Here is a 12,336-nt window from a genome sequence, read left to right on the forward strand (position 1 = left end):
CATAAAGAAACCCGCCTGGAAGTCACACCCAGCAGCTGCGTCTGGCTGCGGTGAGGCCCAACACGGACGCTGGGCAGTGCTCGCCGGGGCCTGGCCTCCCCTTGGCTTCTGTCCCCAGACACCCGGTGCCCCCGGCCCCCCGCCCCCCCGCCAGCGCTTTCCCACCCGGTCTGGCCACACTGACCAGCGGGCACCTTCGCAGACCCTGGGCGGCCGAGGGGGCCCGACCCCTCGAGGATCACTGGACTGAGGATGCCGGGCGGCGTCTGCTGAGCTGGGGCGGCCCCTGCGCCCACGGGAGCCACAGCACCTCTGCTCCCCGTTAGAGACCCGCCTTCTCTCCAGGCGCCTGGGCAGGGACCCGCCCACTCCTTCGACCAGAACAAACCAACCACAAAACCCAAACCAACACCAAACCTGTTATTCCAAGCCGCGTCACCGGTCCCCGACACAGGTGAACTCCCTGTGGGCTAGTCAGAGCCCGCCTTGGTGCGCTCCGCGTGGCTGCTCCGCACCCGCTGCTCCTGCTGGCCCCCGCTCTGCCCTGAGGGTGGCAGCAAGTCCGCGTCCTGGGCTGCTGGGGTGGGGTGCGCTGCTGGGGTGGGTGTGCTGACTGCGGGACGACGATGTTGCTCCACCTGGGACGCTTGGAGCAGTAGGACAAGCAAGCTCTCAATCAACAGTCATTATTAATACTTATTATTCATATAGGAATATTGCATGAATTCTGGAGTGACTGACTTTTGCCCAGCACTGACACAGCAGTGGCAGTGCCCGTGGGGGACAGGGCCTGGAGCAGGCTGCGGGCACCTCTGCATCTGGTGCCTGGAAGGTGGTGAACGCTGGGCACCCACAGCGCACAGGGCCCTCAGAGAGAGCAACCCAGCCCAGGTGTCAGAGACGCTGTGTGGACTGAGGGGAAAGTAACTGTGTCTGCGAGTAGGATGCTGTGCATGTGTGTGCATGTACATGTGAATGTGTGTCAGTGAGTATATGTGAGTGTGCACAAGTGTGCATGCGTGAAGGTGTGTGCGTGTGCGTGTGAGTGCGCATGTACATGTGAATGTGTGTGTCTGAGTATATGTGAGTGTGCACAAGTGTGCATGCGTGAAGGTATGTGTGTGTGCATGTGTGTGCACATGAGCACAGAGCAGGCAGGCGTGGGCATGTGCAGGATGCTCTGAGCAGGGGCACTAATGGGAGGTGCGTTTGCCAGAATAACTTGGGGCCTGGGGTTGCAGGTGTTACGTCGTGTTTAAGGGGCTGGACCCAGGCCCATGGGAAGTGGAAGCTCTGAGAAGTAGTGGTCTGGCAGCTCCTTCCGTCCAGTAGAGAGTGAACCCGGCATTTAGATGGAAAGGGGTTTCCGGGAGGGGCTGTGGCAGGGACCGCGGGAGCCCCCTGGGGACCGAGCGGCTCAGGAGCCGAGGCGGGCAGACCCTCTCGTCCGGCCTGAAGTGCTGCTACCCCGGGGCCTGCCCTTACGATCAGAAACGGTGGCCCAGGATTCTGATTTCCTGGGGCCAAGCCTTTGCCGTGGCTCATCGGCTCAGCCTGCGGCCGGAGGAGGCGAGCTCGGACGGGCCAGCGAACCCAGAGAGGCACTTTCACATGTGCGGGCGCAGACACGCGGGCATCGCCAGCCTGGGCGTCGGGGTCTCTTTTACAAAAGCCAGGCGGGATGGTGACGCAGACCAGAGTTTGAGGGTTGTGAGCCAGAGGCGAGTCGGGTCGGGCCCATGACCCATGCTCCTCGCTGTGCTTGCGCCACCGCGTGGCAGCCAGCAGAGAGGGGCACAGCACAGCTTCGTCATTTGTTCAGAATCCAGACCCCGGCCCCATTTCCAGGCAGCCTGGCGCGTGTTGGCCAGGCCCTGCTGGGGGCCAGTGCTGGGGACGTGGAGAACCCCGGGGGGACATTCTGCACCCCGGAGGCCTGGGCTTCAGATGCTTCCTGTGCGATGTGGGGCGACGCCTGGTCTGTTCTGGACTTTGGACGCCCTGTCTGTGCCGGGGGGTGGGGGCAGAACCCAGAGTGACGGCTGCTCTGGAGCTTGTGGTTTGCAGACGGGAGCCAGGCCCTGGGCACCAGCGCCAGGGGATTCTGGGTGGAGAAGAGGGTGCGGCTCAGCTGTCCCCCGGGGGTGCGTGCTGATCTCGTCTCTGAGGCGCCTCTGCTCGGGGGTTCGGGTTTATTTCGCGGACGCCCTGCTTTCCGACCGAGTTCTGTTCACGCCAGACTCGCCAAATGAATAACCAGACGGGAGCAGGCTTCTCGCAGGTCGGTGGCTGGAAAGTCTTGTGCAGTAAAACCTCGGGGAACGGACTAGTTCGGGCGAGGGCGTGGCCATTGAAGCAGAAAGTCCGTTGCATAATAAAGCAGGTTTTCTGAATGTATACGTTAAAAAAAATTGACAAATTAATTGGTTTAATGTTTTTACTTATGTAGGCACATTTGTGTAATTAAAATTATGTAGGGAAAGTTTAATTTCACAGAAGAGTTTTCTACATGTGCTGAGATTTTAAATTTATAGTGAATAGGCCTAGGAAATGTGAGCGTCCGGTCCCATAAACCCGTGGTCAGCAAACGGCGGCTCGCGAGCCACATGCGGCTCTTTGGCCCCTTGAGTGTGGCTCTTCCTAGCCTTAGGAGTACCCTAATTAAGCTAATAACAATGTACCTACCTATATAGTTTAAGTTTAAAAAATTTGGCTCTCAAAAGAAATTTCAGTCGTTGTACTATTGATATTTGGCTCTGTTGACTAACGAGTTTCCCGACCACGGCCATAAACAAATGCACAGGTTGGGGGGCGGGGCAGGGGGCGGCACCTGCTAACCCGCTGAGAGTCAGGAGACAGCTCGGCTGCAGGTGACGCAGGGCGGCCGCGTGCTAGTCGGTCCTGAACACTGTTTGCCCGTGGTGGCTCTTGGATTTAAATATGTAGACTATAGTTGTAGATAAGTAATATTTGCTTTTGTTGGCAAAATTGCCACAGAGCTTTTCCCAACATATGGCCTCGTTGCTAAAACTTGTTAAAAATAACAGTGTGCTGCCCTAGCCAGCCGGCTTAGAGGTTAGCGTCAGCTGGCCCTCGGACTGAAGGGCCTGGGGTTGGATTCCGTCAAGGGCACATATCTTGGTTGCAGGCTTGATCCCTGGCGCCCGCCTGGGCGTGTGAGGGAAGCAACTGATTGATGGGTCTCTTTCATGTCGATGCTTCTCTGTCTCTCCCCCTCCCTGCCACGCTCCCTAAAAATCAAAGGAAAAATATCCCGGAGCGAGTACTGACAAACAAACAAAAGCATGACCTTGGCTCTGAGACACCCTAGTCCAGGGATGGCGAACCTTTTGAGCTCGGCGTGTCAGCATTTTGAAAAACCCTAACTTAACTCTGGTGCCGTGTCACATATAGAAATGTTTTGATATTTGCAACCATAGTAAAACAAAGACTTATATTTTTGACATGTATTTTATATATTTAAATGCCATTTAACAAAGAAAAATCAACCAAAGAAATGAGTTCGCGTGTCACCTCTGACACGCGTGTCACCTCTGATACGCGTGTCACAGGTTCGCCATCACTGCCCTGATCTATTCACAAGTTTTAACAAAGGGCTTGATGAGGAAAAAAAGTGTAGCTTTCAACTCTGAAAACACCTCACTTAAAAAATAACAAATAACAGTGAATTAATAACAAAAACCTAACCTGTTAATTATAAGCAAATCGTGATTAGAAGCATTTTAAAATTAACAGGATGTTAATGTTCACATATGATGTACATACTGGAAATTCTGACCATTAAATCTGGTTTGTTAAATTGAGGTCCGCAAAACCGAGGGTTTACTGTGGCAACGTTGCGGCCTCACCAGAGCTCTTCTCTGTGGGGCACCCGCGGCGGGACTGGCCCGCCCGTCTATGGTCAGCACGGGGCTGCCTGGGGCGCAGGGGCTGGGGGAGCGCGGGGCTGGGGGGGGCCCCGCAGAGACCGCCCATGCTGGCACCCTCTCCACGGTCGCGCCTGAGGATAAGCGAGGAAGAGCGTTCCGAGTGGTAAAATAGGATTTTATTCCGGGATGAGCACACGCCCGCCAGTTCTCCCTCCTCCCACAGACCCACGGAGACGGGGGAGTGTGACCACGCCGTGCCCCGGTGGTTTGAAGCCAGCACTTCCATCCTTCCACAAACCAGGGCGTGGCACCTACACTGGCACCTACACCCCCTGTGCTGAGACCTTCCGGTGGAGCACCGCTCCCGCCGCTCCGATGACTCCAAGCCCAGCCCCGCAGCGGCTCCGCTGCACCTCTGCTGGCTGGCGCCGGGGCTGACCTTCAGGCGTGAAGAGCTGCGGCGGGCGGGGCAGCGGGGAGGGTGCACACCAGCACGTGTGGAGGCAGACGAGTGGAGGTGGCATGCAGGTGACAGGGTGAGCCCGTGGGAGGGGCCGCACACAGCGCACCCCTGACGCACAGGCCTGTCTTTATGTGCGACAGGATGACACGTGCACGGGCACTCCGGGGCGTCTGGGGGCGCCTATGGCATCCGCGTGGCTGCCCCCGGGCGGCGGTGGGCACCCAGCCTCTCAGGTCAGGAGGCGCGGCCGAACAGGCCACCTTTCCTCCAGCGTTCCCGTCCCCAAGCACACAGGACAGACTTGGAGGGGAGGCAACACTTTGTCTTTTATGGTTTTTTTTTTTTTTTTTTAAACCAAATGGCATCTGAACAGACTTGACAACATATGGGGAGGGACGGCGAGGGTTAAGGGCACGTGTGGATGGACGGGAGAATCTAAGCCGGACCCAGGCAGCTGGTGGGAGAGCTTTTATTTATGTATTTTCCTGTTTTAGTACGTGGTGGTGGCTGTTTCCCCCTCGGCGTTTTGAAATATCTCCCTAAAGTCTGAGCCCACTCAGGAGAGAGCGGTTAGTTGCTTCCGATCCGTTTCTCCCTCCAGACAAACAGGGAGCTGACAACCCACGGGAGGAAACAAAGCAAAACCAAGGGTAACAAACAAACAAGCACAGAGAAGCAACCCCGTGGCCGCAGACCATGTCAGGTAAAAACCATAGAAAAATACGATTAATTCCGGGAGGCTAACCGCTGGCGCAGCTGCAGCGGACTGTGCCGCGCAGGGCTGGCAGAGGAGCAGGCGGCGGAGGGAGACTGTCGGGCATTGTGCTCTGGGGTGCCCATGGCGCGGCTACTCAGACAGCATGTGTGCCTGGGCGGTGGGCATGCCAGGCGGGTGGGGCTCTATGCCGCCTCCAGACGGCGCCAACACGGCCAACTTCTTCTCTGCCCTCATCCTGACCGGGTTGCTGGGGCGCCTGGGACGCGCCTGCCGCGGTGTGGCCAGCAGGAGGCATGCGTGAGGGTCCCGGGCTCCTGGGGGCGCGCGGGAGGGAGGAGGCATCTCCCCTCGGGAAGGAGCTGGTTTCTGAAGCAGCACTGCCTTCAGGGCCCCAGACGCACGGGCTACGGGAGGGAGACGCACCGCCCCACCCAGCGCCTCGGGAGCGGGGGCGGGGTCCCCGGTCCAACCCTGGTCCAGGGAGAGCCACACTGCGGGGGGCTGCCAGGCGCTCAGTCCTCCTCCTCCTCCTCCTCCCTCGCTGGGGCCGTGGGCGGTGTGTCCTGGACCCTGAAGCATTCCGCGAAGAAGTTGACGATGGCGCCGTAGAGGTGCCGCTGGAGGCGCTCGCCGTGGAAGTAATGGCTTTCGTCCGGGTAGATCTGCAAAGAAGGCGAGAAGTGAGCGGCTGCGCACCCTCCCCGGGGAGGGCGGCCACAGGCGAGGTGCCCCCTCACACAGCGGGCGCTGCAGGACCGCGTGAGCCTGCAAGATTCAGTGCCTCCTCCCCCGGAGGCCAGCCAGCCGCAGGGGCCCGGCGTCCACCGCTAGGAGGGCCTTTGTGCCGCGGACTCCGCCCGGCCTGGAACCTGCAGCATGAATCCATGCGCAGGACCGGCGCAGGGCCGCAGCTGGGACGCCGACCGAGCTCTCTGCAACCCGAGTTACAGCTTTCTCTCTCTAGCTTTCCTGGGCCGCCACCTGCCTAGGCCTCCTGGCTCACACCCCCGCGCGGCCGTGGGCAGGGAAGTTCCCGGTTGTGTCCAGTGGAGATGCACCAGATAGAATCTAGCTGTAAAGTGGCCGGGACTTAAACGGGGAGCACCCAGCACAAGGCCTGGACCCTGGGAACGCAAGAATGCTGGCAGCTCGTCTATTGCCAAGTGTAATGATACCCCCGTGCCCTAGGGGCGCTGCGCCACTTCCACAGAAAGGTACCTGTCCCAATGGGGTTCAAAGCCGAGCTAACAGACCCGGAAACCGCGCTCTTTCCACACACCTGTGTTTGGGATATGTCTTTGAAGGATGACATTCACTTCATTTTAGAGTATTTTTTAATGCTGTCGCTGAGCTGTTATGTGGGGTGCCCCAAAATGTATACACACACTTTGAATAATTATAAAGGCAGTGTTCATGAAAATAGATTTCATTTTCAAAATTGAGCCACCAGCTGTTAAAGTGTGCATGCATATTTTGGGGACACCTGTATGTGTGTTAAACTTCAAGCAGCACAAGAGGGAAAAGAAACTTGTAGGAAGTGTGGCCCCTCCTGCCTGGGGCCCAGCACCCCCCCCCCCCCCCAGTCCTCACTGTTACAGATTCACTGAGCACCTGCTACAGCGCTTGTTGTGCCTGCAGGTTGCCATTGCCCGTGGGTTCGCTCTCCGCGACCTGAGTGGGGTCTGGAGGAGCCGTGCTCAGCACCTGCTGATGTGGCAGCCTCTGCCTGGGGCGTGCCCACCTTAGCCCGAGACCAGCCTTCCATCGGCCATGCGCGTCCCGTGGGTAAAGCCTGCTGCGATCGGGTCACTGCAGAAGGAAGCACACAGGTGCACTGACCACGGCCTCCCCCCGTCATCACACCTGAGCCAGACACCTGAGCAGGAAGCGCCCCCTGAACCCAGCCAGGTGCCCCTCACAGGCCAGCGATGTGGGAGGCCAGGGGCTGGAAACCGGGCAGGTGAAGGTCAGTGCCCGGTGCTCTCTGAGGGACAGGGAGTGGAGGACGTCTCCCACCAATTGGTGGACCCCAAGAGACGTCGGGGTCATGCCTGTTTTTCCAAAGGCCCCGTGGCCAGGCAGGAGGTGGAGGAAGTGTCCCGAGCAGCAGTGGCATTGCTCTCGAAAAAGCTGGGCTGCGCGTTGGGCTGACGCCAGGAGGAGGCTGGGTGGGTTCTCGGGAGGGTGGGGTCTTTAACGACGGCCTGGACACAGGCCATCCCGGAGCCCAGCTGGTGTTTGGTGAGTACGTGTTGCCTAGAGGGTGGAGGGAGGGAGAAGCTCAGGACCATCCACGCTGCTCTCATCTACGCGGTGATGGCAGCCCCTGTCCCACACGCCAGGGACACGGCACCCTCACTGTTGGGTGTGGCTGCTGCTTGGCCCTGCTCATCGCACAGGGTGGCGGTGGGGGTGGGAGGGGAGGTCTGAAAGGGTTTAAGGACAGCCTGAATGCAGGACAGAGCTATCATAATTACTAGGAAAATAAACCCATGCAGCTTTGTCTGTGGGACACTCCTGCCCACGCCGGCAGCCTTGCACAGGTCTCGGCAGTGCAAGGCCACACTCCATCCACACTGGGGGTCGCTGGCGCTTCCTTCTCGGCGGAAGGGTGGTCCCCGAGGCGCAGCCTACCTGCAGGCTGTAGTTGGCCTTCGCCTTGATCAGCTGTGTGATGAGCTCTGCTGTGTGCTGGAAGTGGATTTTTTCTGTGGGAAAAGAAAAGAGGAAAGGGTTTGTCTAAACCCGTCACACCAGCAGGGCTGTTGCTCTCACATCCACAGGGAGGGGCTCCTCGGTGCTCACCATCGGCCGTCGCGTGGATGATCAGAAACTGCTGCCCTTCCAGTGCCGACACCCGGTGGGCCACCTTGGTCATCTGCACGCAGGGCGAGGGGACAGTTAGTGGCCTGCGTGGGGTGTGTGTGTGTGGGGGAGACCCCGAGAATTAAGGGCCAGGCTCGGAAGCAGGGTCCAGGACGGGGCTTTCTGTCTGCGGTGAAAACACAGCACCTCAGGGAGCCCCCCTTCCCTCCCGTGCACCCCTCAGATGGAGACAGACAGGAATGGAGACAGAGATGGAGGAGTGCTGGCCACTTCCCTCAGGTGGAGACAGGGATGGAGACAGGAATGGAGGAGCGCTGGCTCAGGGGAGGTGACATTGGGGCCACCAGGAGCTCAGCTCTCTTATCCTTGCTAAACGTTCAACCTCAGGGCCCCGTCCTGCCCTGCAGCCCGAGCCTGGCCTCTCGCTGCGCCTGGTGAAGGAGGGCCATGTGCCGTCCCCACCGTCCCTGAGCGGCTGTGGCGGCAGGAGTTCCCTGTCCCTGGCACCAGCTTTGGGGGCAGGGAGCCAGGCATGTGCACCCAACACCTAAGGACCATGGACAGATCCTCCATCAAAGACTCTCCCACTTTCTTCCTGGCCCCTAAGTTCCAGAGTCAGAAATGCACCCACCCGAGGGGGTCACCTCCTTTCACAGAGTGTATGGGGGGGAGGGGCGGTCTTCCCGATGGGAGGAGAGGACAGGAGGCTGGAGGGAGCGTGGGTTCGGGTAGGGAGGGGTGGGAGAGGAGGGAGACAGGACAGAGAAGAGGTGAGGAATTCATCACCTTCCCCATATGGCCAAGCGGCAGCTGTGCGGAGCCTACCTCATACGCTCTGTTGTCGAGTCCGTAGAGGCCCAAGTACCGCTCGGAAAATGCCGACGCTGGTGGGTACGAGCAAAGGGAGAGAGGGTCACCCCCTGCCCGGAGCCCGGACTTGGGGCCCTGGTGGGGCGCGCTCACCTCCTCTTCCTGGCAAATGTTTGTCTTACAAAAACCAAACTCGACCTCTTGGCTCTTTTTAATTTATTTTTTATATTTCTGGAGCTCTTATTTTACTTTTTAAATCTTATTGTTGAAAGTATTATATGTGGACCCCTTGGACCTTTATACGGAATCAGATGGTATCGTGGCGACGTTTAAGCGTGCTGGTGCTGGATGGTGTCAGGCAGGAAGGCAGAAGCTTAATGATTTGGTGCCTGGTGAGCCTGACTCCCAGGCCCAGTCCAGCCCCGGACAGGACAAGACAGCGCCATTCCCACCGGGTGCACTCGCGCCTGGCCTCGGCCTGTCTGCTCCGTCCCGAGCCCTGGCCCCGCCCAGGCTCCACCAGCCAAGTGCTCCGAAGAGCACCCACAGGTTTCAGGGACACCCTCGGTCAGCAGCAGAGACCACACCCCGCTGTGGGCACAGGGACGAGCCAGGTGCAGAGGCCACACTTGTGGGTTGGATCGGGACATCTGAAACAGCGCGATCACAAATCTGAAGAAGCCTCCCTGAGTTTGAGACGTGAAAATATGCTCCGTGTATTCCCGGGGGAAACCACCATAAAGATTCACATTCGAATTGTGAGGTCTCGGGTGATTGCAAGCGGGCATTTGCACGAGAACTCGGTAAAGGTCAGCGCTGAACCTTTGGCTGCTGGATGCACTGAGGTGCTGGGCCTCTGTGGGCCTCGGGTGTCGGCAAGGGCACGGGCAGGGTGCAGCATGGGTGCTTTAGAAAGGGGGTTAATGCCACAAAGCCATTCACACTCAGAGGAAAGGGCTGGCTGGCCCGAGGGGAAAGAAGGGGGACCTCAACCCCCCAAAACTGGCATGGGCAGCCGTCTGGCTCCCACACCTGGGAGGTCTGCTCTCTGTCTGGTCCCCGCAGCAAGTCATCCTGACACCATCCCTGTCTCTGGCTCCTGCCAGCGACATAGCCACTCTCTCCAGGGACAGGCGCTGGCTCGGCGCCCACACTGCCAGGAGGAAGGCGGGCAGAGGGCAGAGCGGAGCTGAGCCCTCAGGGCTGCACCGCTTATACCTGCAGCCTCCTCACCGCCCGTCTGCCCACCAGATCCCCCGGGACACAGAGCCCACGTGGGGCCCCACCCGAGGCTGGGAGCAGAGGCAGAGCAGTGTGAGGGTCTCGGCACCCCCTCTCGCTGGCTCGCCCGGGTTTCCTGCTCCCACTGCTGCCAGGGTGAGAACCAGGGCTGGTCGCGTGGTTTACGTACGGCACCAGGACAAGGGGTGTCAGCCTCCCTGTCTCTGAGCTTCGCCATGAGCCCTACAACCCGTGTAGCTTATGACCCACGGCGGGTGCCCGAGGCGGGGGCTGGCAGGGTGGGGAGCTGAAGGGAAGGTGGTGGGGTCACAGGAGGGGTTGGTGGTGTGGGCAGCAAGAGCCTTACCGTAGAGCTTGAAGTCCGTTATTGGAGAAAGAGCAGAGCCGCAGGTGAACATCTGACCCTGGTTTTCACCCTTCGCTGGGAGGATGTAAGTGCTCAGGTACCCACCATAGTCCTGGGGGAGAGAAGGACAGTTAAGTGGGGGTAAATGTCCGTAACTCAGCCATGAAAACACCGAGACATTAGCCACTCAAGCAACCATTTTCATGTAGCTGCTTAGAAAAAACACTCAACTTCAAATATTTTTCAGGGTCCGGCTGGCGTGGCTCAGTGGTTGAGCATTGACCTATAAACCAGAAGGTCACGGTTTGATTCCCGATCAGGGCACATGCCCGCGTTGTGGGCTAGATCCCCAGTAGGGGGCATGCAGGAGGCAGCCGATCAATGATTCTCTCTCATCATAGATGTTTCTATCTCTCCTTCTCCCTTCCTCTCTAATATCAATACAAATATATTAAAACCTTTTCCAGGGAGGCAAAAATGAAAAGCAAATACGTGCCCATCTACATATGACAGGATGCAAGGCTTGGCCCCTTTGGGGCCTGAGTGTTGAGTGCTGTGAAGGTGGTGTGGGTGGGTGTGGTGTAGGTCACAGAGGGCTGTGTGGGCTCAGGGCTGTGATCGGGTCCTTCCCATCAGAGCGTCTTTTACCGTGTTTCTCACCAACTCCTTGTCTACAGGCAAAGCCAGTCCACTCTGATTTTCTGTGGTTCTGAGGGAGGGCGGACCAGGACCGGGGTCTAAGGGCGGCCGTGAGACAGACACCCACATGTGTCCTGCACAGAGTCACTCCTTAAATTCTGATATTGTCCTTGCCTTGGGGTTGACATGAAATACCCTGGCTTCCATGTGTGCCTCCCAGAGAGAGCAAACGGGACACTCTCCCCCGCCCGGGCGCCTACAGACTCCTTGCTCAGAGGTGCTCTGGTCCCAGACCCAGAGGGAGGGACACAGATGTGATGTTCTGATGAGCAAAGGTGGGAGGGAGTCCAAGGCCAAGAGACCAGGGTATGGGGAGAACTGTTAAAGGTGCGTGTGCATGAATGTGCGAGTGTGCATGAGTGTGTGTATGAGTGTGTGTTTGCATGTAAGTGGGTGTGTGAGTGTATGTGAACATGTGTTTGTAGATGAATGTGTGCATGAGTGTGCATGTGTGTATGAGTGTACATGAGCATGTATTTGTATATGAGTGTGAGTGTGTGTACAAGTGTGTGTTTCTGTGTGTTTGTGTGAGTGTGCATGGCCGTGTGTTTGTGTATGAGTGTGAACGTATGTGTGTATGGCTGTGTGTGTGTGTGTGAATATGTGAATGTGTGTGTGTACGTGGGTGTGTGTTTGTGTATGAGTGTGTGGTTATGCGTGAGTGTATGAGTATGTGTGATTGTGAATGTGAGTGTGTATGGTTGTGTTTGTGTGAGTGTGAGTGTGTGTGAGTGTGTGTGAGCATATGGGTACTGGTACGGGAGGGTGGGTGTTGAGAACCCACATTTCTGCTGGAGAATCTGTATGAAGCCCGTGTCCTGCCCACCTCCCTACAGAATGCACTATTGATGGTCTGAATATGTAAGCTTGTCATCTATCTACATTAATAAAAGAGAAACATGCAAATTGGTATCACACTGCTACGCCCACTAGCCAATCAGAGAAACTATGCAAATTAACCCAACAAAGATGGCAGTTAATTTGCATACACAGGCGCGGAGCAAAGACTGAAGGCTCCGGCTGGAGTGAAGACAGAAGACTGAAGACCGAAGACTGAAGAGGCTTGGCTTCTCTGCTGTGGCCACAGTAGAGTAGCCAAGCCTTGTTGCGGCCACAGCAGAGAAGCCAAGCCTCGATGCGGCCGGACCAAAGGTGTGGATCCTGGGTGCCAGAGGAAAACTGGTGCCGGCAGCCAGGGGAAGGAAGGCCTATTGCGCGAATCTTTGTGCAACAGGCCTCTAGTATATATATAAAAGGCTAATATGCTAAGTGTTTATCTGGGTAATGATGTCACATAGCAATGCCCGGCTTCTTCTCCCTAGCGACTAGCCTCCTTGCAGTT

General features: G+C 57.7%; 1 protein-coding gene across 3 annotated transcripts in view; it reads right to left on the reverse strand.

The window, feature by feature from the left end:
- Nucleotides 1–4,806: 4,806 nt before the first annotated feature.
- Nucleotides 4,807–12,336, reverse strand: part of DPP6 (dipeptidyl peptidase like 6) — a 609,552-nt gene continuing 602,022 nt past the window's right edge. For all 3 annotated transcript variants that reach the window (XM_059711373.1, XM_059711371.1, XM_059711372.1), the window contains exons 22-26: nucleotides 10,296–10,407; nucleotides 8,723–8,781; nucleotides 7,877–7,949; nucleotides 7,706–7,779; nucleotides 4,807–5,733 (exon numbers count right to left, since the gene is read on the reverse strand). In XM_059711373.1, coding sequence (XP_059567356.1) covers nucleotides 5,584–5,733; nucleotides 7,706–7,779; nucleotides 7,877–7,949; nucleotides 8,723–8,781; nucleotides 10,296–10,407 — 468 coding nt within the window. In that variant the 3' untranslated portion in view covers nucleotides 4,807–5,583. The remainder of the gene's footprint in view (nucleotides 5,734–7,705; nucleotides 7,780–7,876; nucleotides 7,950–8,722; nucleotides 8,782–10,295; nucleotides 10,408–12,336) is intronic.

Source organism: Myotis daubentonii, chromosome 10 (genome assembly GCF_963259705.1).
Source record: "Myotis daubentonii chromosome 10, mMyoDau2.1, whole genome shotgun sequence".
NCBI classification, from domain to species: domain Eukaryota; kingdom Metazoa; phylum Chordata; class Mammalia; order Chiroptera; family Vespertilionidae; genus Myotis; species Myotis daubentonii.